Here is a 23,322-nt window from a genome sequence, read left to right on the forward strand (position 1 = left end):
CCCCCCAGTACGCTATGGTGGGGCTCCTGAGAAGTGTCGTGTTTTTTTAAACCAAATTAGTATCCACTTTGAATTGCAACCTCGCTCTTATCCTACAGATAGGGCAAAAGTAGGATTTATTATCACCCTACTCATTGAGAAAGCTCTGAGATGGGCCAACCCACTATGGGAGAACGATAATCCATTAGTTTATAACTATAACGCATTTGTAGCTGCTTTTAGAAGAACATTTGACCCTCCAGGTAGAAAGGTTAATGCAGCCAGATTACTGTTGCGCCTGAGACAGGAGAACCAAACACTGGTGGATTATGCACTAGAGTTCAGGTCTCTGGCGGCAGAAATCAAGTGGAATGAGCAGGCGTATATGGATGTATTTTTGAATGGCCTATCTGATGTAATCCTTGATGAGGTTGCTACCAGAGAACTCCCTGAGAATTTAGAGGATTTAATTTCGTTCATCTCTCGTATAGATGAACGTCTAAGAGAGAGACAGAACACTCGAGAGAGGAACCAGAGACCTTCTTTTAGGTTAGCTCCCGCTGTTCCAAGTCCTGACTCCACGATATCTTTGCTTACTGAACCTATGCAGATAGGGTATACCCGCCTCTCTGAGGAGGAAAGACAGCACAGGAGAAGAGAGGGTTTGTGTATGTATTGTGGAGCCAAGGGTCATTTACTCTCGAACTGTTCTAACCGCCCGGGAAACGCTCGCACCTAAGTCTCTCTAGAGGACAGGCCTTGGGTGTTTCTATTTTGTCCTCTACTCCTGATTATAAAGATCACAGGCTTCTGCTACCAGTTTCCTTAACTTGGGGGAAGGAAGTAGTAAGGGCTATGGCATTGATAGATTCCGGTGCTGCTGAGAATTTTATCGACCAAGCCTTTGCTAGTAAGAACAATTTCCCATCCCAGCTAAGGGAGACACCTTTGGCCGTTGAGGCCATAGATGGTAGACCACTACTAGACCCTGTTATCTTTCGTGAGACCATACCCATTAATTTAAATGTTGGTATCCTACACGTGGAGAATTTATCTCTTCTGCTCATTTCGTCTCCTTCCGTTCCCATAGTTCTGGGGTACCCATGGTTGAAAAAACATAACCCTATTATCGATTGGGAGTTAGGAGAGATACTCTCGTGGGGCCAGGGCTGCCAGGATCGGTGTTTGTGCAAGGTTTCTCCATTAGCTAATATTAACATACCGGAGAATCCTACTCAGTCCACAGAAAGACAAATACCAGACCTTTACCTAGACTTAAGGGCAGTGTTTGACAAGAAGAATGCCGATTCTTTGCCTCCACACAGGTCATTTGACTGTAAGATTAAGCTTCTACCCGGCACTATGCCTCCGAGGGGCCATGTATATCCTTTGTCTGTTCAGGAAAACTCGGTTCTAGAGGAGTATATTCGGGAGAATTTAGAAAAGGGATTCATCAGGAGGTCTTCTTCTCCGGCCGGGGCTGGGTTCTTTTTCATTAAGAAGAAGGATGGCACGCTGAGACCTTGTATCGATTACCGAGGCTTGAATAAAATAACTGTCAGAAATGCCTATCCTATCCCACTGATTACCGAGTTATTTGATCGTCTTAAGGGCTCCAAAATCTTCACCAAGTTAGATCTCAGAGGGGCTTACAATTTGGTGAGAATCCAGCAAGGTCACGAGTGGATGACGGCATTCAATACCCGGTATGGCCATTACGAATACACTGTTATGCCATTTGGACTATGCAATGCTCCTGCAGTATTTCAAGATTTGATTAATGAGGTACTTAGGGAGTTTCAGCATGATTGTGTTATTGTTTACCTGGACGACATACTAATACACTCTAAGGAGATTGAGACTCACCATAGACAGGTCAGAAAGGTATTACACAAGCTGCTGCAACATGGTCTACATTGCAAATTGGAGAAGTGCAGTTTTGATCAGTCTCAGGTAGACTTTCTTGGATACGTGATTTCTGGGGAAGGTTTTAAAATGGATCCTGTAAAACTTCAATCTATTTTAGACTGGCCCTTGCCCAAAGGACTCAAGGCTATCCAAAGGTTTATTGGTTTTTCCAACTACTATAGGCGCTTCATTAAGGGATACTCCTCTATCATTGCGCCTATTACCAATATGACCAAACAAGGGGCTGATACTAAGTTCTGGTCTAAGGAAGCTCTGGGTGCTTTCAAGACTCTCAAGGAACTTTTTGCCTCGGCTCCCATTCTAGTCCATCCTGATACGACTCTGCCTTTCTTGCTCGAGGTCGATGCCTCTGAGACAGCAGTTGGGGCTGTTCTGTCTCAAAGGTTAGGGGTGGATAAACCGTTACACCCTTGTGGTTTCTTCTCTAAGAAATTTTCTGGGCCTGAGAGCAGATATGACATCGGGGAAAGGGAACTGTTAGCAGTCATTAAAGCCTTAAAGGAGTGGAGACATTTGTTGGAGGGGACCCTACACCCTATTACGATTTTGACGGACCACAAAAACTTGTCCTATATTGGGGAGGCTAAGCGCTTATCCTCTAGACAAGCTCGTTGGTCCTTATTCCTGACTCACTTCAATTATGTACTGACTTACAGACCTGGTTCTAAAAACTCTAAAGCCGATGCATTATCTCGCCAATATGAACCTTCTACTGTACCTGAACCAGTTCTTTCTTCTATAGTTCCGAAATGCAATATCATTGCTAATACGAATCTCAGGATTCATTCTCCATTATTGGCCGAGATCATTAAGTTGCAACATCTAGCACCTAAACAGACTCCTGCGGGCCGTCATTTCGTTCCTCCTGCTCTTCAACTGGAACTTTTACAGTGTTTACATAATAGCAAGATGGCGGGACATCCTGGTATTCGCAAAACTTACGCGTTGATCTCTAAGGACTTCTGGTGGCCTGCTTTACGGAGGGATATTGAGGAGTTCATCGCTGCATGTGAAGTTTGTACTAAAACCAAACAACCCCATACGCTTCCATGTGGATTCCTGCAACCCTTGGAGGTTCCAGAAAAACCATGGTCCTGTTTGGCCATGGACTTTATTGTCGATCTACCTATCTCTAAAAGACAGACTGTTATCCTCACCGTGGTTGACAGGTTTACTAAGATGGCACACTTCATTCCCCTGCCTAAACTCCCGTCTTCTCCCGAATTGGCAGAGATATTCGCTAAGGAGATTTTTCGCCTACATGGGATACCCTCTCAAATTGTATCGGACAGAGGCTCCCAATTTGTTTCCCGCTTTTGGAGGTCCTTCTGCTCTCAACTTGGTATTAAATTAAACTTTTCTTCTGCCTATCATCCTCAGTCTAATGGAGCTGCTGAACGTACCAACCAGAAAATTGAACAATATTTACGATGCTTTGTTTCTGAACAGCAGGATGATTGGGTCGGTTTGATTCCTTGGGCGGAGTTTGCACACAACAATCTCGTTTGCGATTCTACTCATTCAAGCCCCTTCTTCATGAATTATGGCTTTCATCCGTCTATTCTTCCTTCGGATTCTCCTTCCCAGGGGGTACCGTCGGTTGATGTTCATGTTGCCAATTTGAGGAAGTTGTGGGATCAAACTCGACAAATCCTTGTGCACAACTCTATGTTGGTCAAGAAACACGCTGATAAACGTAGAAGGGCGGCTCCGGTCTTTGTTCCTGGTGATAGGGTATGGCTGAGCACGAGGAACATCCGTTTAAAAGTGCCCTCCATGAAGTTCACTCCTCGTTATATTGGACCCTACAGGGTGCTGACCCGTATCAATCCAGTTGCGTATCGTTTAGCTCTTCCTAATACCTTACGCATTCCGAACTCGTTTCACGTTTCATTGCTGAAACCACTCATATGTAACAGATTTTCCTCCACAATAGCCCCTCCTCGCTCCGTTCAGGTGGAGGGTCAGGAGGAGTATGAGGTTAACTCTATTATTGATTCTCGAATCTCCCGGGGGAGAGTACAATATCTGGTTGATTGGAAGGGATATGGTCCTGAGGAGAGGAGTTGGGTACCTCAGGAGGATGTTCATGCTCCCCGTCTCCGCAGGGCGTATCACTCTCGCTTCCCATCTCGTCCCGGTTCATTCCGCCCGGTTGGCGTATCTGAGAGGGGGGGTACGGTCAGGGTACCTGTGGTCTCTACCTCCGAAAGAGGTAGAGACTTAGCTGTTCCTCCATCCAGACGGTCTAATGGCTCTCTTCCCCGCGGTCTATCCGGTCATGCTAGGCCGGCCGCGAGGGAGGGACTGCCTTTTACAGCATCTAGGCAGGAAGTAGTCATCAGGACACTCCCCCGGAACGACCTGTCAGTCAATTGCTGCAGGACCAATCAGGACGCCTCGGAGGCGTGGTTACTGCTCTGAAAAGGGTATTTAACAGAGCTTCTTTCATTAGCTCATTGCCCTGTCATGGTTCTAGCTTGTTCTAGTCACTCAGTGCTTGTGTATTCTATTATCCCTTTTGGTTTTGACCCGGCTTGTTTACCTTACTCTGCTTATCTCTGTTACCCTTGATTCGGCTTGTCTCTCGCTTACCTGTCTTCTGTTACCCTCGACCTCGGCTTGTCTTTGACCATTCTATACTGTACTACTTACGTTAGTCCGGCCATTCTAAGGTCCGGTATACGTATCTGGCTACTGTTTGTACTCTGCGTGTTGGATCCCTGTCCCGATCCTGACATAGAAGGCTTATCAATAAACTGCAATCTTTAAGTTTGGATTCCAATATTGTTGAATGGGTAAGGCAGTGGCTAAGTGACAGGCAACAGAGGTTTGTAGTGAATGGAGTATATTCGAAGCTTGGGCTTGTCACCAGTGGGGTACCTCAGGGATCTGTACTTGGACCCATTTTCTTTAATATTTTTATTAGTGATATTGCAGAAGGTCTTGATGGTAAGGTATGTCTTTTTGCTGATGATACTAAGATATGTAACAGGGTTGATGTTCCAGGAGGGATAAGCCAAATGGCTAATGATTTAGGTAAACTAGAAAAATAGTCAGAGTTGTGGCAACTGACATTTAATGTGGATAAGTGCAAGATAATGTATCCTGGACGTAAAAACCCAAGGGCAGAGTACAGAATATTTGATAGAGTCCTAACCTCAACATCTGAGAAAATGGATTTAGGGGTGATTATTTCTGATGACTTAAAGGTAGGCAGAAATGCAATAGAGCAGCAGGAAATGCTAGCAGAATGCTTGGTTGTATAGGGAGAGGTATTAGCAGTAGAAAGAGGGAAGTGCTTATGCCATTGTACAGAACACTGGTGAGACCTCACTTGGAGTATTGTACGCAATACTGGAGACCGTATCTTCAGAAGGATATTGATACCTTAGAGAGAGTTCAGAGAAGGGCTACTAAACTGGTTCATGGATTGCAGGATACAACTTACCAGGAAAGGTTAAAGGATCTTAACATGTATAGCTTGGAGGAAAGACGAGACAGGGGGGATATGATAGAAACATTTAAATACATAAAGGGAATGTCTTAAATTAGAGGGACAAAGGTTTAAAAATAATATCAGGAAGTATTACTTTACTGAGAGGGTAGTGGATGCATGGAATAGCCTTCCAGCTGAAGTGGTAGAGGTTAACACAGTAAAGGAGTTTAAGCATGTGTGGGATAGGCATAAGGCTATCCTAACTATAAGATAAGGCCAGGGACTAATGCAAGTATTTTGAAAATTGGGCAGACTAGATGGGCTGAATGGTTCTTATCTGCCGTCACATTCTATGTTTCTGTCACGATTCCAGGAACCAAACACGCAGAAAAGGTGCAGTACCGGACCTTAGAGTGGCCGGGCTAAGCACACAGAGAATAGTCAGGAGACAAGCCGAGTAAGGGGAACCAGAAGACAGAATAACGAGAAACAAGCCGAGGTCAAAGGGTAGGAAAAAGTCACAAAGTCAGATAAACAAGCCAGAGAGTATGTAACCAGAAACACAAGTTCAGTAGCAATACTAGCAAGCAAAGACCACAACAGGGCAGAGAGGAACAGGAAAGGTAAGTATTAAATCCATAGGTTAATTCTGATTGGATAATTTCCAATCAGAATTAACAATCACACGTGGGAGATATCTAGACCTCCCACTGTGATTGAGGCACTGTGCCTCTAACGCCGGGTCAGGTGGCTGACCCCGGCGTTTATTAAAATGGGCGGTCTCCCAGCGTGCAGCATCATGTATGCTGCCGCTGGGGGACGCAGAGGAAGACGCGGGTGGCATCCGTGGCTGGGAGGATGCCGCCTGCCAAGCACACGCCAGGAAGGGGGCCGCGGACGGCTGGAGGGTGAGTGCCGCGAGCGGACTGCAGCCTCCCCTCGCAGCCGCCCGCGGGATCCTGACAGTTTCTATGTACTGTTATATTCGACTGTTACGAATACTGTTTGCACTGCTGTTTTTCCTGGCCCTGTACCCCAATTCCCCCCCACTCTCCCAAGGTAGAGTGCTCCAGTGTGGAGCACCTTAACAATTTTAAAATGTTAGACCCAATCAGCGCACCTATATACAACTCTGTAGAATATGAAAATATACAGCCATAATGTAAAGGGACTGAATACCCCTGTAAAACGGTATTGTCTGACTAGAGACGCACCCAGATATTGTGTGCTTACAAGAAACACACTTTCAAAAGGCATCCTCCCTCGCACAAGCGCATTACCCTATCCAGTATCATAGCACCTTCACATCTAAAACTAAAGGCGTCTCAATCCTGATTAGCAAGGATGTGTCTTTCAAGCTACTCTACAAGGCCATAGACAAACAAGGGAGATACATCATTTTAGTCTGTGAGATCAATAACTTGGAACACACTATTGTCAACTTATACGCACCAAACACATGCCAGAGAAACTTCTACACACAGGGCCGGCGCTACCTGTAAGGCGGACTAGGCAGCCGCCTAGGGCGCCCCTTGGGAAGGGGCGCCGCCAGGAGCGCCGGCCCCCCTAATGCTGCAGCCGCCCGAGCGCTCTGTAGAGAGCCTCAGGCGGCTGCAGCTTTGCCCGGGCTGGTGCGTCCATGAGGGCGCACCGCCCGGGCACAGCATGAGGAGAGGGAGGGGGCTGACAGGAGGGAAGCGCTCAGCGCTCCCTCCTGTCACTCCCTCTCTGTAGCGTGACCGAGCGCAGTATAGTCCGCCGGTACAGGGAGCATCTGTCTCCTGTACTCGGACGGACTAACAGGAAGTGAACACTGGTGTTCACTTCCTGTTAGTCCGCCGGGTACAGGAAACAAAAGCTCCCTGTACCCACGGACCATGATACAGAGCTCGGCCACGCTACTATAGAGGTAGGGGAGGGTGGGGGGAATAAATAGAGAGGGGGGGGGGAGATAAATAAATGGAGAGGGAGGGGAGGAGGAGAAATCAATGAAGAGGGAGGGAAGGAGGAGAAATCAATGAAGAGGGGGGGGGGGAGAAATAAATGGAGGGGGGGGGGAGAAATAAACGGAGAGGGAGGGGAGGAGGAGAAATCAATGAAGAGGGGGGGGGAATAAATGGACAGGGAAGGGGGAGAAATAAATGGACAGGGAGGGGGAGAAATAAATGGACAGGGAGGGGAGGAGGAGAAATCAATGAAGAGGGAGGGGGGGAGAAATAAATGGACAGGGAGGGGGGGATAAATGGACAGGGAGGGGGGGAAATAAATGGACAGGGAGGGGGGGAATAAATGGACAGGGAGGGGGGGGAAGACAGGGAGGGGGGAATAAATGGACAGGCAGTGTGGGGGGAATAAATGGACAGACAGGGAGGGGAGAATAAATGGACAGGGAGGGGGGGGATAAATGGACAGGGGTGGGAATAAATGGACAGGGAGGGGGGGAAATAAATGGACAGGGAGGGGGGGAAATAAATGGACAGGGAGGGGGAGGGAATAAATGGACAGGGAGGGGGAGGGAATAAATGGACAGGGAGGGGGGGGGGATAAATGGACAGGGAAGGGGGGAAATGGACAGGCAGGGTGGGGGAATAAATGGACAGGCAGGGTGGGGGGAATAAATTGAAAGGGGGGGGATAAATTGACAGGGAGGGGAATTGACGGCATTAGGAGGGGGAATGAGAGTGGGGAGGGGAGAAGAGAGTGACAACGGGGGAGACGAGAGTGACAAGGGAGGGGGAGAAGAGAGGGACACGCAGGGGAGAAGAGAGTGACAAGGGAGGAGGGGGGAGAAGAGAGGGACAAGAGGGGGGAGAAGAGAGGGACATGGGGGGAGAAGAGAGGGACAAGGGGGGTTGAGAAGAGAGTGACGAGGGAGGGAGAGGGGGAGAAGAGAGTGACAAGGGAGGGGGGAGAGATTAACATCCATCACACACACACAATGCACCCCTTGCACACAGAAAAACACACAATGCATTACACACACAGACACACACACACAAGCAATTCAACCCTTACACACAATGCATCCCTTACACACACAGAAACACACAATGCATTCCTTACACACACTCAATGCACCCCTTACAGACGCACACACTGCATCCCGTACATACACAGAAACACTCATTGCAGCCCTTACACATACAAACACAGATTCACACAATGCATTCCTTACACACATATCAGGACATCCCCTACTCCTGTGAACAAACTAATTGGTGGAACATGAAGGTGGACCCTGGGGCCCAGACCTTGAGCTGTGCAAAGGGCCTTAAAAAAAATGGAGCCTTCTTCCTGTTCTCCCAGAACACAAACAGCCTCCAGAGAGCCTGTTCTACACCAGACCAGTGGAGCCAGACTGCAGGTAGAGCCCATCACCATCCTCATCTGATTGTAAGTAGGCAATCTAGTATATTATTCGTGGCACTAATCTCTAATTTACCTCACATTAAAGGGACACTTTAGTCCCCAGAACCACTGCAGCTTAATGTAGTGGTTCTGGTGTCTATAGCCTGTCCCTGCAGGCCTTTTAATGTAAACACGGTGGCACTGCAGCACTTGCGTTAGTTAACATGGGGCATTGTGATGTCATATCGGGAGGGGGATGGGGGGCGGCAAACTTTACTTTTGCCTAGGTCGGCAAAAATCCTTGCACCGGCCCTGTCTACACAACTACACAAAATTATAACCCCCATCACGCCAGTCCAGAGGGGCGTCATGGTCATTTGTGGTGATTTAAACCATATATTGGACCCAAAATGACTCTACAATAAGACCCAACACACCCAGAATCGCCACCCTCACACGGGAATGCAAACCACTAACACACTTGCTCGGTGAGCACGACCTCTATGACGCATGGAGGGTGTTACATCCCGAAGAGAGGGATTACACTTTCTTCTCCAAGGTACACAATACCTACTGACGCATAGACGGATTCTTTATAAAGGGCACATTTCTCAACCAACTAACATCCTGCTCCATAGGCACCATAACATGGTCCGACCATGCACCAATAACTCTCGAATTGCAAGATGCATATGACTACAGACACCGCAGCCCATGGAGGCTTAACAAAACTCTTCTAGGCGACACACAATTCTGCAAAGACCTAGACACCGACATTAAACATTACTTTCTCACAAACCAAACCCCAGAAATTTCACCAGAAATGGCAGGCCCATAAACCGGTTATTAGGGGGCTCTTCATTGGGAAGGCCAGCGCACTAAAACAAAAATCCCAAACAAAACTGAAAGGTTGGCTGAAGGCACTATACCTTCTGAATAAACAAAACCAACTAGCCCCGAACCCAGCCTTGAAAATGCAAATCAAGGAAATGTTAGACGAAATCAAAGAACATGACCTAGCTAAAATGGGGTTCAACCTACGAAAACTCAGAGCTACACACTACACGCAAGGGAATAGGGCAAGCTAATTACTAGCCAGGAGACTGTCACACAGGAGCGCTAACACCAAGATACCATACATTCAAAATTCTGCAGGGGAAAGAAAAGTAATACCCAAGGACATGTCTTTGCAGACTACTATGCGTCCTTATATAACCTAGAAAATGACGCTACTACGCCTCAGCCAACCTCTGCGAGCATAAAAAGATACCTGGAAGGGATCTCCCTGCCACCCCTATCCGGGGAACAAATAGAAACTCCACAAGCCCCTGTCACAGTGGTGGAGGTCTTTAAGGCCATCTGTCACCTACCGAAAGGGGAAAGCCCCAGGTCCGGACGAAATCACCAACGCCTATTGCAAAAAATTTGCTAACACCCTAGCCCCACACTTAAAAAACCTATTCAACATAATCACACTGAAAGCAGAAGCACCCACAGACATGTTAGGAGCACACATCGTCACGATACCCAAACCAGGGAAGCCGCCCATGTGTAGACAAAATTTTAGGCCAATCTCACTTTTGAACACGAACACTAAATTATATGCTAAAGTGCAGGCCACCAGATTAACCAGCATCCTCCCCACATTGATACACGATGATCAGGTGGGCTTCACCACAGGCAGGCAAGGGTCCGACAACACGAGGAAGGTACTTGGCCTAATGCACAGCCTAATCAGGAGCCAAGAGGGGGGCGTACTCCTCTCTTTAGATGACGAAAAGGCTTTTGACCGGCTTCACTGGCCTTTCCTACACGCAGTGCTCCATAAATATAAGTTCCCTAAAGTCTTCATAAATACAGTCCGAGCACTCTATTCACACCCCACAGCCAGGGTCCTCAACTAGGGGTTCATATCCAAACAAATTACTATAACCAACGGATCTAAACAGGGCTACCCCCTATCACCACTGCTCTATATCTTAGCACCTTTGGCAGCGGCCCTTAAAGTGGAACCCTCCATACATGGCATCAATATAGGAGGTAGAGAATATAACTCAATCTGTTTGCAGATGACATATTAGTAATAATCACACAACCCCTAATATCCCTACCGAACCTTATGACACAAATCCCAAAATATGGAGCAGTGTCCTTTTATAAACTAAACGTCACCAAAACCCAGGTCCTGGGGATACAACTAGACAAGAGTCTAAAACACAAGCTACAGCTGGCGTTTCCTCTGGACTGGAGGCAGGATCACCTGACATTCCTGGGTCTTTAAATCCCCAGAAACCCAACCCACCTGTTCAGACACAACTATGCCCGCATGCACAGAGAGTTAATGGATACCCTACAGACCTGGAGGGGACGATTCCTTTCCTGGCTGAGCCGCATAGCAGCAGTGAAAATGTCGCTCATACCTAAAATACAATATCTATTTTGTACACTGCAAATACCCACACCGAAACAATACCTGAAAAACATGCAACACACTCTCAATACTTTCATATGGGAAGGGAAAAAGGTGAGGGTGGCAACGGGGACACTGCAACAGTCGGTGAGCAGGGGTGGATTGGGCCTACCGAGCCTGACAACATATTACATATTATCTCCACAACATAGCCCAACTTAACCGGCCCACCTATGCCCCCCAAAGGGTGGCAATAGAGTCACACTGGGCCCCTCGGAGAGATCTCTGATCGCTAATGTGGGCACAGACATGCTCCAGACACACCTTTGATGCCCTCCTGCCCCTTACCCAAACCCTACTACGAGTGTGGGGGGGAAATGAGGAACAAACTGGTGGCAGAACCATGCTTACCCTTGGCTACGCCAATGCAAACGATAGGGCAAGAGATCACTACATTCCCCTTGGAGACATGGGTGAGAGGGGGCGTGCGTACACCATATATACCGAGTTATTGATAGGGGCCGATTGAAACCATTTATTCTTATCCAAGCCGAGCATAACATACCCACAAAGGCTATATTTTCTTATGTTCAGCTCAAATCTTATGTTATAGACAAATTGGGGGCCCGGTCAGATTCTGACGAGACGAAACACATGACTAACTTTGAGAAACAATGTGTGGGTCTCACACCGCTTAAAAAAGCAATGCCCTGGGGATACCAGGAGCTACTCCTGCAACAAACCCACACATAAGACAAGATAAAAATGGCATGGCACCGGGAAATAGGCCAGACAATAGTGGATAGAGAGTGGGATATGGCGTACACAGCTCACAAGGGGCTCACAGCATGTGCCACACATTTGGAATTGCAGCGTAAAATACTATATCGTTGGTACTTGGTGCCAGACAAACTACACAAGATGTGGCCAGCAACCAGCAACCTATGCTAGAGATGTGGTTGGGAAGTGGGAACCATGATACATATTTGGTGGTCATTCACAAAGCTCAGGCCATTCTGGGACGAGGTGACACACTTACTCCAGAGGATGTTACCCGCCCCGAAAGTGGACACACCTCAAGCGTCTCCTGTTCATTTTGCCAGAGGGTATACCGAAACACATCAAGATAGTACTATACCACACCTTAATATCAGCAAACTTAGTGATATCCAGGCTATGGAAAAAGGCAATAACTCCATCAATAGATGACATCTATTCGGTACACGTACAGGTGTCCAAGAGGCACAAAAAACATGGGTGACATCCACAAAACCTCCAAACTAATGACCCAGGGAAACGGCCCACCACTCAGACTCAGACCCAGTAGTTCACCACCTAACTGCTAAAGAATACTAGGACAAGTACCCACAGGCCTAATGTAGTGCAAAGGCGAAGCACCACCCCCCAAAATAAGTCTAACAAGTCAGATTGAATATTGTTATGAAATCAGTTTGTTCTACGCTGTAGCACACTGGAAATTCAGTGACGTTCTGTGATGTTTATTACATATCCGTATGTGAAAGCTACCATCACCCAATGTACAACAAAATGTATAATGAGATATGTAACGAGCAATGTAATCCCTTGCACCCACGTTTTCCTTTCTGAACCCCCGAACCTGCATTGTTTTATCTTTTATAAAGAAAACAAAAAACTTCAAATTATAAATGGATATCTGATGAAAAGTTTGTTTGAGGAACAATTTTAATGGTGTTCACTAAATTGTGACTTGCCACGGATTCCGAGTGAATATTACATCCTATCCCATAATAGTGTAACTTGAAAAATTCTCCAGATTCACAATTCCACTCATATCTAATGACAAATTATTTGTCATTAATATGTTTAGATGAGTTTCGAATAATTCCACTTGTGACTCATCTGTGCAAAATTATGTTTAATTTATAATAAATAAACTATTGTTTTATAACTACAAATAAAACTTATGATGACTTTACGATAAATATTATAAAATAATGCCTGATGCAACTGAAATACACTGATCAGCCACGCCATTAAAATCACATGCCAAATACTGTGTATGTCCCCTTGGTGCTGCCAAGACAGCTCTGATGCATTGAGGCATGAACTCCACAAAACCTCGGAATGTGTCCTCTGGTATTTGGCAATAAGACATTAGCAGCACATCCCACAGATGCTCAATTGGATTGAGATCTGGGGAAGTTAAAGACAAGGCAACATCTTAAACTCTTTGTTCCTGAACAATTTTTGCAGTGCGACAGAGTGCATTATTCTGTTGAAATTGGCCACTGCTCTCAGGGTACACCACTGCCACGAAGAGTTGTATGTGGTATGCAATGACCTCTAGGTGATACGTGTCACGGTAGCATTCACATGAATTACTGTACCAAAGGTTTCCGAACAGAACATTGGCAAGAGCATAACGCTGCCACTGCCGCCCTGACTTCATCTCATAGTTCAACCTGCTTCCACCTCTTGCCCAGGTAAACTTGGCCATCTACCTGATTTAAAAGAAAACGTGGTTCTTCAGACCAGGCAACCTTCTTCCATTGCTCCATGGTCCAGTTCTGACTCTCATGTCCTCATTGAAGGTGCTTTTGGAGCTGGACAGGGGTCATCATGAGCACTCTGGCTGGTCTGTGGCTATACAACCCTATCACAGTAAACTGTGATGCACTGTGTGTTCTGAAACCGGAACAGATGGGCTAGCTTTCGCTCCCCACATGCATCAATGAACCTTACATGCCCTTGACCCTGACACCAGTTAACCAGTTGTCCTTCATTGCACCACTTTTAGTAGGTACTAACCACTAAATACTGGGAACACCCAACAAGAGTTGCTTTGACCCAGTTATCTAGTCATCACTATTTAGCCCTTGTTAAAGTCACTCAGATCTTTTCACTTGTCCATTTTTTCTGCTTCCAACACATGAAATGTAAGAACTGGTTGTTCCCTTGCTGCCCAATAGATTTCCACCACTTGAATGATGCCTTTGTAACAATATAATCAAAGTTATTAACTTAACCAATCAGTGGTTTTAATGCTGTGGCTAATCAATGTATGCAACATGTGCCTGTGTTCAGTAGAGAAGTAAAAAAGTGTATTCTGATGTGTTAAAAGTAATATCATTTATAAGTTAATGCACATAGGAGATCAATGTTCATAGAACATTAGGTTTAATATGCAAATTAATGTCTTACCAGGTTCCAAGTAAATACAGATGAATAGGCAATTGAACAGCAGGAAGCTCATTTAACAGTCCTTCAAATATAATCAGTCCTTCATGTTTAAAAATTGAAACGGTAAAATTTGTCAATTTTTAGATTTACTTATAACATCAGCTAATAATTTTTTAAGCATCTAAAGGATGCTGTGCAAACAGAAGTGCCCTTAATAGGTAGGCTGTCAGATCAGTGCATGATTTAAGGACACCTAGAAAAATGTATACTTAGTTGCTCTGTTTATACCAATATGGTCCTGAGGCACATAGACATATGAGATGTAATATTTTTGCATAAGCTTTTCAAATGAGTTAATATTTTTGCATGAACTTTTAAATATTTTTTTCAAAATATTAACATAGCAAAACATAGATCATATATTTAAAAAAACTAATATATTACTAAAATATATAAATATTAAAAGAAAATCATAATATTCAATCATTTTAAAAGTTTATCCGAAAATATTCAGTCATTTCAAAAGCTTATTTAAAATATTAATATATTATATAATATATAAAGTATTAAAGGAGCACTATAGTGCCAGGAAAACAAACTCGTTTTCCTGGCACTATAGTATTAATAGGTCCCCCCCCACCCTCAGGGCACCCATCCCGTTGGGCTGAAGGGGTTAAAACCCCTTCAGCAATTTACCTCAATCCAGCGCCACGCTCCCTCGGCACTGGTGACCTCTCCTCCCCCTGTCGAAGTCAGCTCCCTGTGTGCATGCGTGGCCACAGCCGCACGTGCATTCAAACAGCCCATAGGAAAGCATTACTCAATGCTTTCCTGTGGACGTCACGCGTGAGTTCAATGCAATTTTCGCATTGAGGATCCCGGAAGTGGCCTCTAGTGACTGTCAAGGAGACAACCACTAGAGGCTGGATTAACCCTCAGTGAAACATAGCAGTTTCTCTGAAACTGCTATGTTTACAGCTGCAGGGTTATAACTAGGGGGACGTGGCACCCAGACCACTTCATTGAGCTGAAGTGGTCTGGGTGCCTATAGGGGTCCTTTAATATTAAAATCGGAGCCATGGTGATATGTTAACTATAAACCTGTAAAGTTACAGAGCGACAAACCAAAAACAATGTATTTTAGCATGGCTAAATTAAAAAAAAATTACCTTCGTCTCACTATGATTCTTGGCACATGCTTGTAAATGATTCAGCCAGTGTTGTCTCTCCACGGAATCAGCAGCTAAAACACAAACAAAAGGAAGTTTATAAACTCAACAGCATTGTGATGATGGCATTCAGAAGAAGGGTTTAACCCCTTAAGGACACATGGCATGATTCCCTTTTATTCCAGAAACATTACTAAACCCCCCCCCCAAAAAAAAAAAAACATTCTTAAAGTGACTGCAGGTACACTACTCTATATACTGTACCCTCCACTAAAAGATATCCACACTTGAAGTTTCTGCATGTGCTACAAACCCCAAGTTCACATATTTTTGTGAAATCTCACCAAACCAGGGATTGAATAATTCAGGCATAGTACTCACTTAGAGGATCACTGAAACCAAAAAACATTGTTTTGAGGAAATACTGGTTTTGATTGCAGTAGCCCTTCTTAGACTGATCCAACACCTTAAACTTCAAAAAAAAAAAAAAAAAAACAATCTGAAACATAGCATTCAATAAGGTCTTCTGTTGATGTCACTCTTCCTCACTGGCTGATGTCAGGGAGGGAGGGTGAGGGGAGGAAATGGATTGCTCAGAGTGGGGTAGGAGCGCACTGCCAATGGCTGTCTGGGCATCAGTATGCTGACACCAGATGTCAATTTTGCACAGAATTAATACTCTTGTTCTGTGCTGGCTAATAATACTGCTGCCAGAGTTTAGAAAACTCCAGCAGCAAAGGTTTTAAACTGTGTATGTGCAGCATTTTGTATAGCGAGATTCTGCACCTACAGACTCCAGGCACCATGACCTCTTCAAATAACCTTTGAAGACACATTGTAAGCATTATAACCAGTACAGCTCACTGGAGTGATTATGCTGCCAACAGTACCTTTGGACTAGCCCCCAGTTTATTATTAAATCTCTGAGAGAATGTCAGAGAGTTCCGATGGAAGGTTAGCTCACTGTTTTCAGCCAATTAAAGTCATCCAGGTTGGACTAAATTGACAATGACAGATGCAGAAGTGTTAATTCTATATTATCAACACAGCCTGAAAGAATTTTGGTTTATATCAAAGCTATCTGAAGTGATATGTTGCTTAGGAAGTCCCCTCTACTTACCTTAACACTGTTGATGTACTTACCTTGTTGATGTTAGCACTGCTTTAAAGTGATACTATAGTGTTAGAAATACAAATCAGTATTCCAAACACTATAGCTCCCTCTGCCTCCCCCTCGCTCTCACCCCCTCCCCCCCTCCCAAGCTAATAAAGGGATTAAAAAAAAACTTTATTTACTTACCCAATCACAGCGACTCGATGCTGGTCGGCGCTCCACCTTCTCCAAAGTCATCAGCAGGCTAATGTGCATTCGCATCAAGTGAATCAATACTTTCCCATGGGGATTTATCAGACACTGGCGTGAGAACATCCAGCATCAGATAGGCGACCAAAAGTCACCTAGCAAACAGGAAGCACCTCTAGTGGCTGTCTAGTAGACATCCACTAGAGGCTGTCTTAGTGCTGTCTCACATTGCAGGACTACGGGCAATAGGGACACTGTACCCAGACCACTTCAATGAGCTGGAGGGGTCTGGGTGCCTATAGTGTCCCTTTAATTGCACAGCATGGATTTCTGTGTATTATAGTTTAAGAGCTGAACGACAGCACAGATACTTTCATACAGTGGCAACATATCCTGCAGTGCTTTACAATAATAAAATGGGGATATCTGTCAACCAGTAATTCATATACAGAATATTAACAGTGACAAGACGTGATGAATGACCTTATCATGTACAGAAGTGTTTCTGGAGCAAAAAGAGATACACTGCAGACTGAAAGGGAGCCAAATTGTGGTTACATCAATTTATAATAAAAAGACAAAGCAGCGACGAACTTACAAACTGCACCAAATGTGTGAGAATGCCCGAAGTCACTTAAAGGACCACTATAGGCACCCAGACCACTTCAGCTTAATGAAGTGGTCTGGGTGCCAGGTCCAGCTAGGTCTAACCCTTTCTTCTATAAACATAGCAGTTTCAGAGAAACTGCTATGTTTATAATAGGGTTAATCCAGCCTCTAGTGGCTGTCTCATTGACAGCCGCTAGAGGCGCTTCCACGCTTCTCACTGTGATTTTCACAATGAGAAGACGCCAGCGTCCATAGGAAAGCATTGATAATGCTTTCCTATGGACTGGCTGAATGCGCGCACGGCTCTTGCCGCGCATGCGCATTCAGCCGATGACGACGAGAAGGAGGAGGAGAGGAGGAGGAGAGTTCCCCGCCCGGCGCTGGAAAAATAGGTAAATTTAACCCCTTCCTCTCCATCTAGCCCGGCGGTAGTGGGACCCTGAGGGTGGGGGCACCTTCAGGGCACTATAGTGCCAGGAAAACGAGTATGTTTTCCTGGCACTATAGTGGTCCTTTAAATTCAAATACAATTAATATCAGCTGCTACTCACCCATTATAATGAAAGTATTCAGATAGAGCGATTCACAAGAGCGAGTATTGCAATATTGTATAAAAAAAAATTAAATATCAATAGCGACAATAAAGAAAAGCCAATTAGCCAAATCACATCTTCCTATTTTACAAACTAGTGTAATAGCTCAATTTATGGAGCTTTTTTTCCTGCAGGGTCTGATCAACAACACCACAAACAGGCTCCTTCAATTAATTCTGTTCTACACTGCGAGATAATGGTCTATTTTGACAATATCAAGTAGCGGGATTCGATGTTTATAGAGTACACGGCAGCAGAGGCCAAGACATTGAAGTGGTTCACTATACTCAACAAATATCTCTCTGTAAGTCAGTTACCAACAATGACCACAAAAGTATTTTAAAGGAATTCTTCTAGTAACTTTCGATTGCGAGATGCTGAAATACAATTACACTGCCAATTACCAAACTCTTGTGGTTTCCTAGTTTAAGGTTGATAAAAACATAGCTTTAACTCCCAGAGGAGATTGGAATCTGCAGCGTTTTTCTAAGCTATTTTCCAAATGAGCTCATACTATGTGTTACTAAGAGCTTCAGACATGACTGCAGCCAAATGGACCATTCATTATATGAAAACTCTTTTAACCTTTCTCTAGTAGTCAGACACATTATGTACTCAGGCTTTCTATAAAGGTATTTTAACAGCATGATGGAAATAATGTATTATTGAAGCCAGACGTTATCATATCTACCTTAAAATGTATCAATCCTATGGCTGCGTTGTTTAACAGGGATTGCTAATCTCTTTTACCAGTTAGATGTACACAAAAACACTCTAGACTGGACAAATATACAATGTAGGAATTGGGCAACCAAGTCTAAGAGATTGTGTATGTACACAATGGGATTTTTGGAGCAGATTCCTTTAAATTTACATGCATGTATTCTCCATAAACCAGTAATTCCAGAACAATTTCCTTTAATGGTTCGCATGCCAAAGTTGTGGCATGATTTATTTCTGATATTTTTCTAATGATATATAAATGAATTATAGGCTCAAAGATTAGTAGCTAAAATGCAATATTCTACCATATTGATTCTCGATAGTTATATTAATTACGTGAACGGCATACACTGTTGTGTTCTTTTCAGCTTCTATGCCCTTTGTCACAGACTACTACTACTTCTCCAGCAGTTTTGTATGAAGAAACCCCCTGGTATTTTAAGTTAGTCTACAGCCTTCCCCTTCCCGCACCTGCATCTAACCATGACATTTTTAGTCTTGCTCTAGGTTCAGTTCAGGCAAATGCACATCAGGCTGACCTGTCAATTCTATGGTCAGACCCCTTTATGGACAGGCCCTCATCTTTGGGAGAAGTCAGTGACATAAATCGTGTCACTGGCACATCCATTTTTGCCCCTCCCACTTCACCAAAGGACACCAAAGTTGGGAGGTAAGCTAGCCTACTGGCACATATAAATTAGATATTTATGGGGCGGGTCTTGACTGCAGAGCGGAGCGGTTGCATGTCGCAGCTGCTCCCGCTTCTAACAGCACTTACCGGCGATTACCGACGAGCTGAGGCCTCGAATTGACTCCTAGAGACGCCCAAGCGACAGAGGTTACCGAGACCTATGAGCCGACACCACGCAGGTGGATCTCCGCTCCGGTTTCGACCCTCCCGAGGTTGCGGCCTACAAGCATGGCGGCGGTGGGGGAGACGGCCGCTCTCCCGCCACAGAAACACTCAGCGAAGCGCAATTTGGGCCTCCATTCCCCCCCTATGGACTGGTGGGGGTTATTCCGGTCCCCACCGACTGGACACACGCAACAGCATGGGCTGCAGTTTCCCGCTCAGGACCGAGCTCTGGATGCTACGGGCCCGGCCTAACCGATCGGACTCAAAGTGCCCCTGAAATTGCTGCCTTAGTAACGGCCACGCCACTCGGGGAGAGCACAAAGGGCCCAAGAGACTACCACGCTGAACACGCTGCACAAGCCGCAAGACTAGATGCGATATTTGAGGCGTTCTGGACCAAACTGCAGCGGGGCATGCAGCAGCATAACATACATACACATGGCGCCCGCTCACCAAAACACCCGCGAAGAGAGCACAAAATGCCCGCAGCGAGACGACCTCAGCGTCCGAGGGGCTTACTCACTCGCCCAACATCCCACAAACAAAAAACGACTACCATTCCTCACCGTAACCACAGACGGACAGCCGCAGGGGAGAGCCCCCCGGAGCACAGAGTACACCCACGAAGGGAGACACCTCAAGGCACTGCAAACACTACAACGCACCGGCGCACCAGTATGGAAGATACACGCAGCCTGACAAGCATGAACCGTGTTCCCACTCAAGCCTGGCGCAGACGGAATAACAAGTTGGGGATAACTGGGACTTTCAACAGCCAAGGTGGACGGAAACAGAGACTAGGGATCGGGTGAACTTTTCAATCACTCAGCATATCAGTTTCTGCCTTATTCTAGCTCTAGCAATATTCATTTTCTGTTTTACTACAACCTTTTTTTTTTTTCTCACCCTCTTGTTCCCTCGACTATGATGTACAGCCTTATTGAAATGCTGCTTAAAAGTTGTGAACCAGCGAGCCGCTCAGTGTAGCTACTGTAGTCTCAATACGTAGGCTTAATCTTAAACTTGTCGTATTTTAAAAGATTAGCCAGAAATCTCAAATAATTTGGTAAGCTTAATTAAATCGCTGCCATAATTCGGTCACGTTATTAAATATGAGAGCAGGCATTTTGCTTTGAGAGGTCGGCTAAAACAGAAGCCAACTTTCATGATAACATTACTTGTAAACCGTACATGTCATTGATCTCACTTAAAATTCATGTTATGACTCCACTTCAAAGTAATCTATCATAACAAACACATAGTTGGTTTTATTTTTAACTTTTGATAAAAGCATCAGAACTATTTCAGCCACAGAAGGCATGAAAAAATAGTGGTAACTATTTTACTGGTTTCAGTATTTATGTGAAAAGAAGATTCATGTCAGACACAAAATAAGAGTTTTAATAGCATAGACAAAGGATACACAGTGCATTAAAAAAGTTTAGAGCTAGTTCCCTTTATATCTCATCAACATTGCGTCTTCTTTTATACCGGGGGGTCTTTTATCCCAGACAGGGAATGATATACCAAGAGGAATAAGGTGGGAGGCTAGATAAAATATATTTATTACAGGTCTTTGTGACATAACTAAAATGTATTGAATTATACCACAAGTTACACAAAATTCTCTGTAATAAAATGTCAAATGATAAATTGCCATCATCGGGTCTACGACCAAGTTTAGCAACTTCCCCTCACTAGTTACTCCAGACTTATACTGTCCAGCCTGTTTAGCCTGCATGATATATAACTTAACAATGTGCCACTATTTTATTCAACTACATTATCTTGCTAACTCATGTTTTTCCTCCAAAAGTGTTGTTTGGCTTAATCGTTATTGCTAATTTACCTAGCACGATTCGTCACGAAGACACTCTCTGCCCAGACAAACAAGTGTTATGTTTAACTAGTTACCTTACTTTAAATATAACATTTTGTGCTGTTCTCTCAAATGATGCAAAGTATTGTCTCTAACTGTCCTTAATGTCAACCTACATGTATCATTGAATGTACTGCAAATCCTCGCATCTGCTGTTGTGGCAATGCAGGATGTATTGTAATCTCATGCACGTTCAAAAATAAAGAATAAAAAAAAATTCGATATTTATGAGCAATATCATAGTCCTAACTATGTTACCCACCGTGGACAGCCATGGTCCAATATTTTTAGACCCTACCAAAAAACTGAATGCTTCAAAACCAACATAAAAATAAATTCTGTAGACTGCAAGTAAAATCAATTCATTACTAAAGAGTTTGAATAAAATTGATTGAAAAACTTGAGTAGTAAGCTGAGATTTAGGCATGACCCAACAAAACCGGCCTCTGAACTAGAGAAGATCAAGAAATAAAATGCATCCGAAAAAATAATTTGTATGAATTATCAATGCCAAGAGGTTTAATAAATAACCTTCTGAGAGACAAATCGAACACTAAATAGTTATTGAACAGTCGGGGAACCAGAAAAGCTCATAGAAGGCAAAACTAGCTTGAGTCAAAGGTTCTATATTCAAAGCAGTTAGACAAGTTGAGTTAATAGGCGTTAATAAGTTAATAAGGAGTTAATAAGGAGAAGAATCCAACCGGGCACTCACACAAGCCGTACAGGAACAAAGCTTGCTGTTAAATACAGAAAACTCAATCACAGACATCTTGAGGACTTAATCCTAGCATGGGGGAATAGCCCAAAATTACAAAAATATTCTAGAAATGAATTATCTGACTATAGGGAACTGAGAGCGTGCACTGATTTTCGAAACATTTTACACTAAAAGACAATTCAGCTGTGCCAGAACACCATATGTACATGTGCAAAACTAAGCACGTAGGATATGGCACTGCATAGGTGCATAGAATCGAAAGGGTGCTAGATGTGTCCAGGAACACTTCAATGCAGGGACACACTGTTCTCCTTGTCCCCAATTTATATCACTCTGGTATTGAGACATTTAAACAATATTATTCTCTGGGTATTCACCCTAATGTAATATGCTGCACACATTTATGAATGCCATTATATATTCCACTAGACACAGATGCAGAGTGTGGAGGAATACCCCATCACTTGGTTTGGCACATTTTCTTTTCCTTATGTTTGTTTATTTGTTCAAACCCACCTGGTTCGATTCTCGAACGAGGACCACCCCAGTACCTGATTACAACACGGAACACTAAGTATCCAGTGCGAAAACCACAACGGAAACAATTAATAGAATGCTCCCCTGGGTGGTTTTGTCTCCCGAACACAGGAAGTGGTACTTGGTCGTCTAGTGCCTGGAGCTGATTTCGGCTAGGCACTCCCACGAACACCGGTGAAGATGGAACTGCTACCCATTCAAGTTCCCGTCTACTTATACGAACAGCGTTCGGGAGATACAAACTACCGACTGGGGGGAGCATTCGACACTTGAAATCTTTGTATGTTGTGTGTGGTTTTCATATAAAATCCCGTGAACTGAGACCACCCCTTGCCACGATTTCTCTTACACCTCGTGGCCGGTCGGTCAAAACTTACCCTCCATGGCAATTCTAAACTATTGAACCGATCTCAGTGATTTTTAGGTATGATAGTCACTCAGATCAGAGCTATCCGGGGATGTGACTCTCGAGGGGTTTCCTTTTTGGGGGTACTTTTAGGGTGTTGTGAAATAGTTTTTCTGTACCTGGAGATAATTGAGTTTTAACAGTTCCTGACTTAATTATCTCTCAGGCACAGGGGATGAGTTTATTGTATGTATATATTCTGAAGCTTTGCCTGCATTAAACAGATTTACTCCCAACATTCACTCTCTACTAAAGTGTG

General features: G+C 44.4%; 1 protein-coding gene across 1 annotated transcript in view; it reads right to left on the reverse strand.

Annotated features, from left to right (window-relative positions):
* Positions 1-23,322, reverse strand: part of OSBPL10 (oxysterol binding protein like 10) — a 451,647-nt gene that overhangs the window by 319,481 nt on the left and 108,844 nt on the right. Inside the window, exon 3 of the mRNA XM_063452222.1 lies at positions 15,437-15,510. Within this exon, the coding sequence (XP_063308292.1) occupies positions 15,437-15,510 (74 nt within the window). The remainder of the gene's footprint in view (positions 1-15,436; positions 15,511-23,322) is intronic.

The sequence above is a fragment of the Pelobates fuscus genome, chromosome 4 (genome assembly GCF_036172605.1).
Source record: "Pelobates fuscus isolate aPelFus1 chromosome 4, aPelFus1.pri, whole genome shotgun sequence".
NCBI classification, from domain to species: Eukaryota; Metazoa; Chordata; class Amphibia; order Anura; family Pelobatidae; genus Pelobates; species Pelobates fuscus.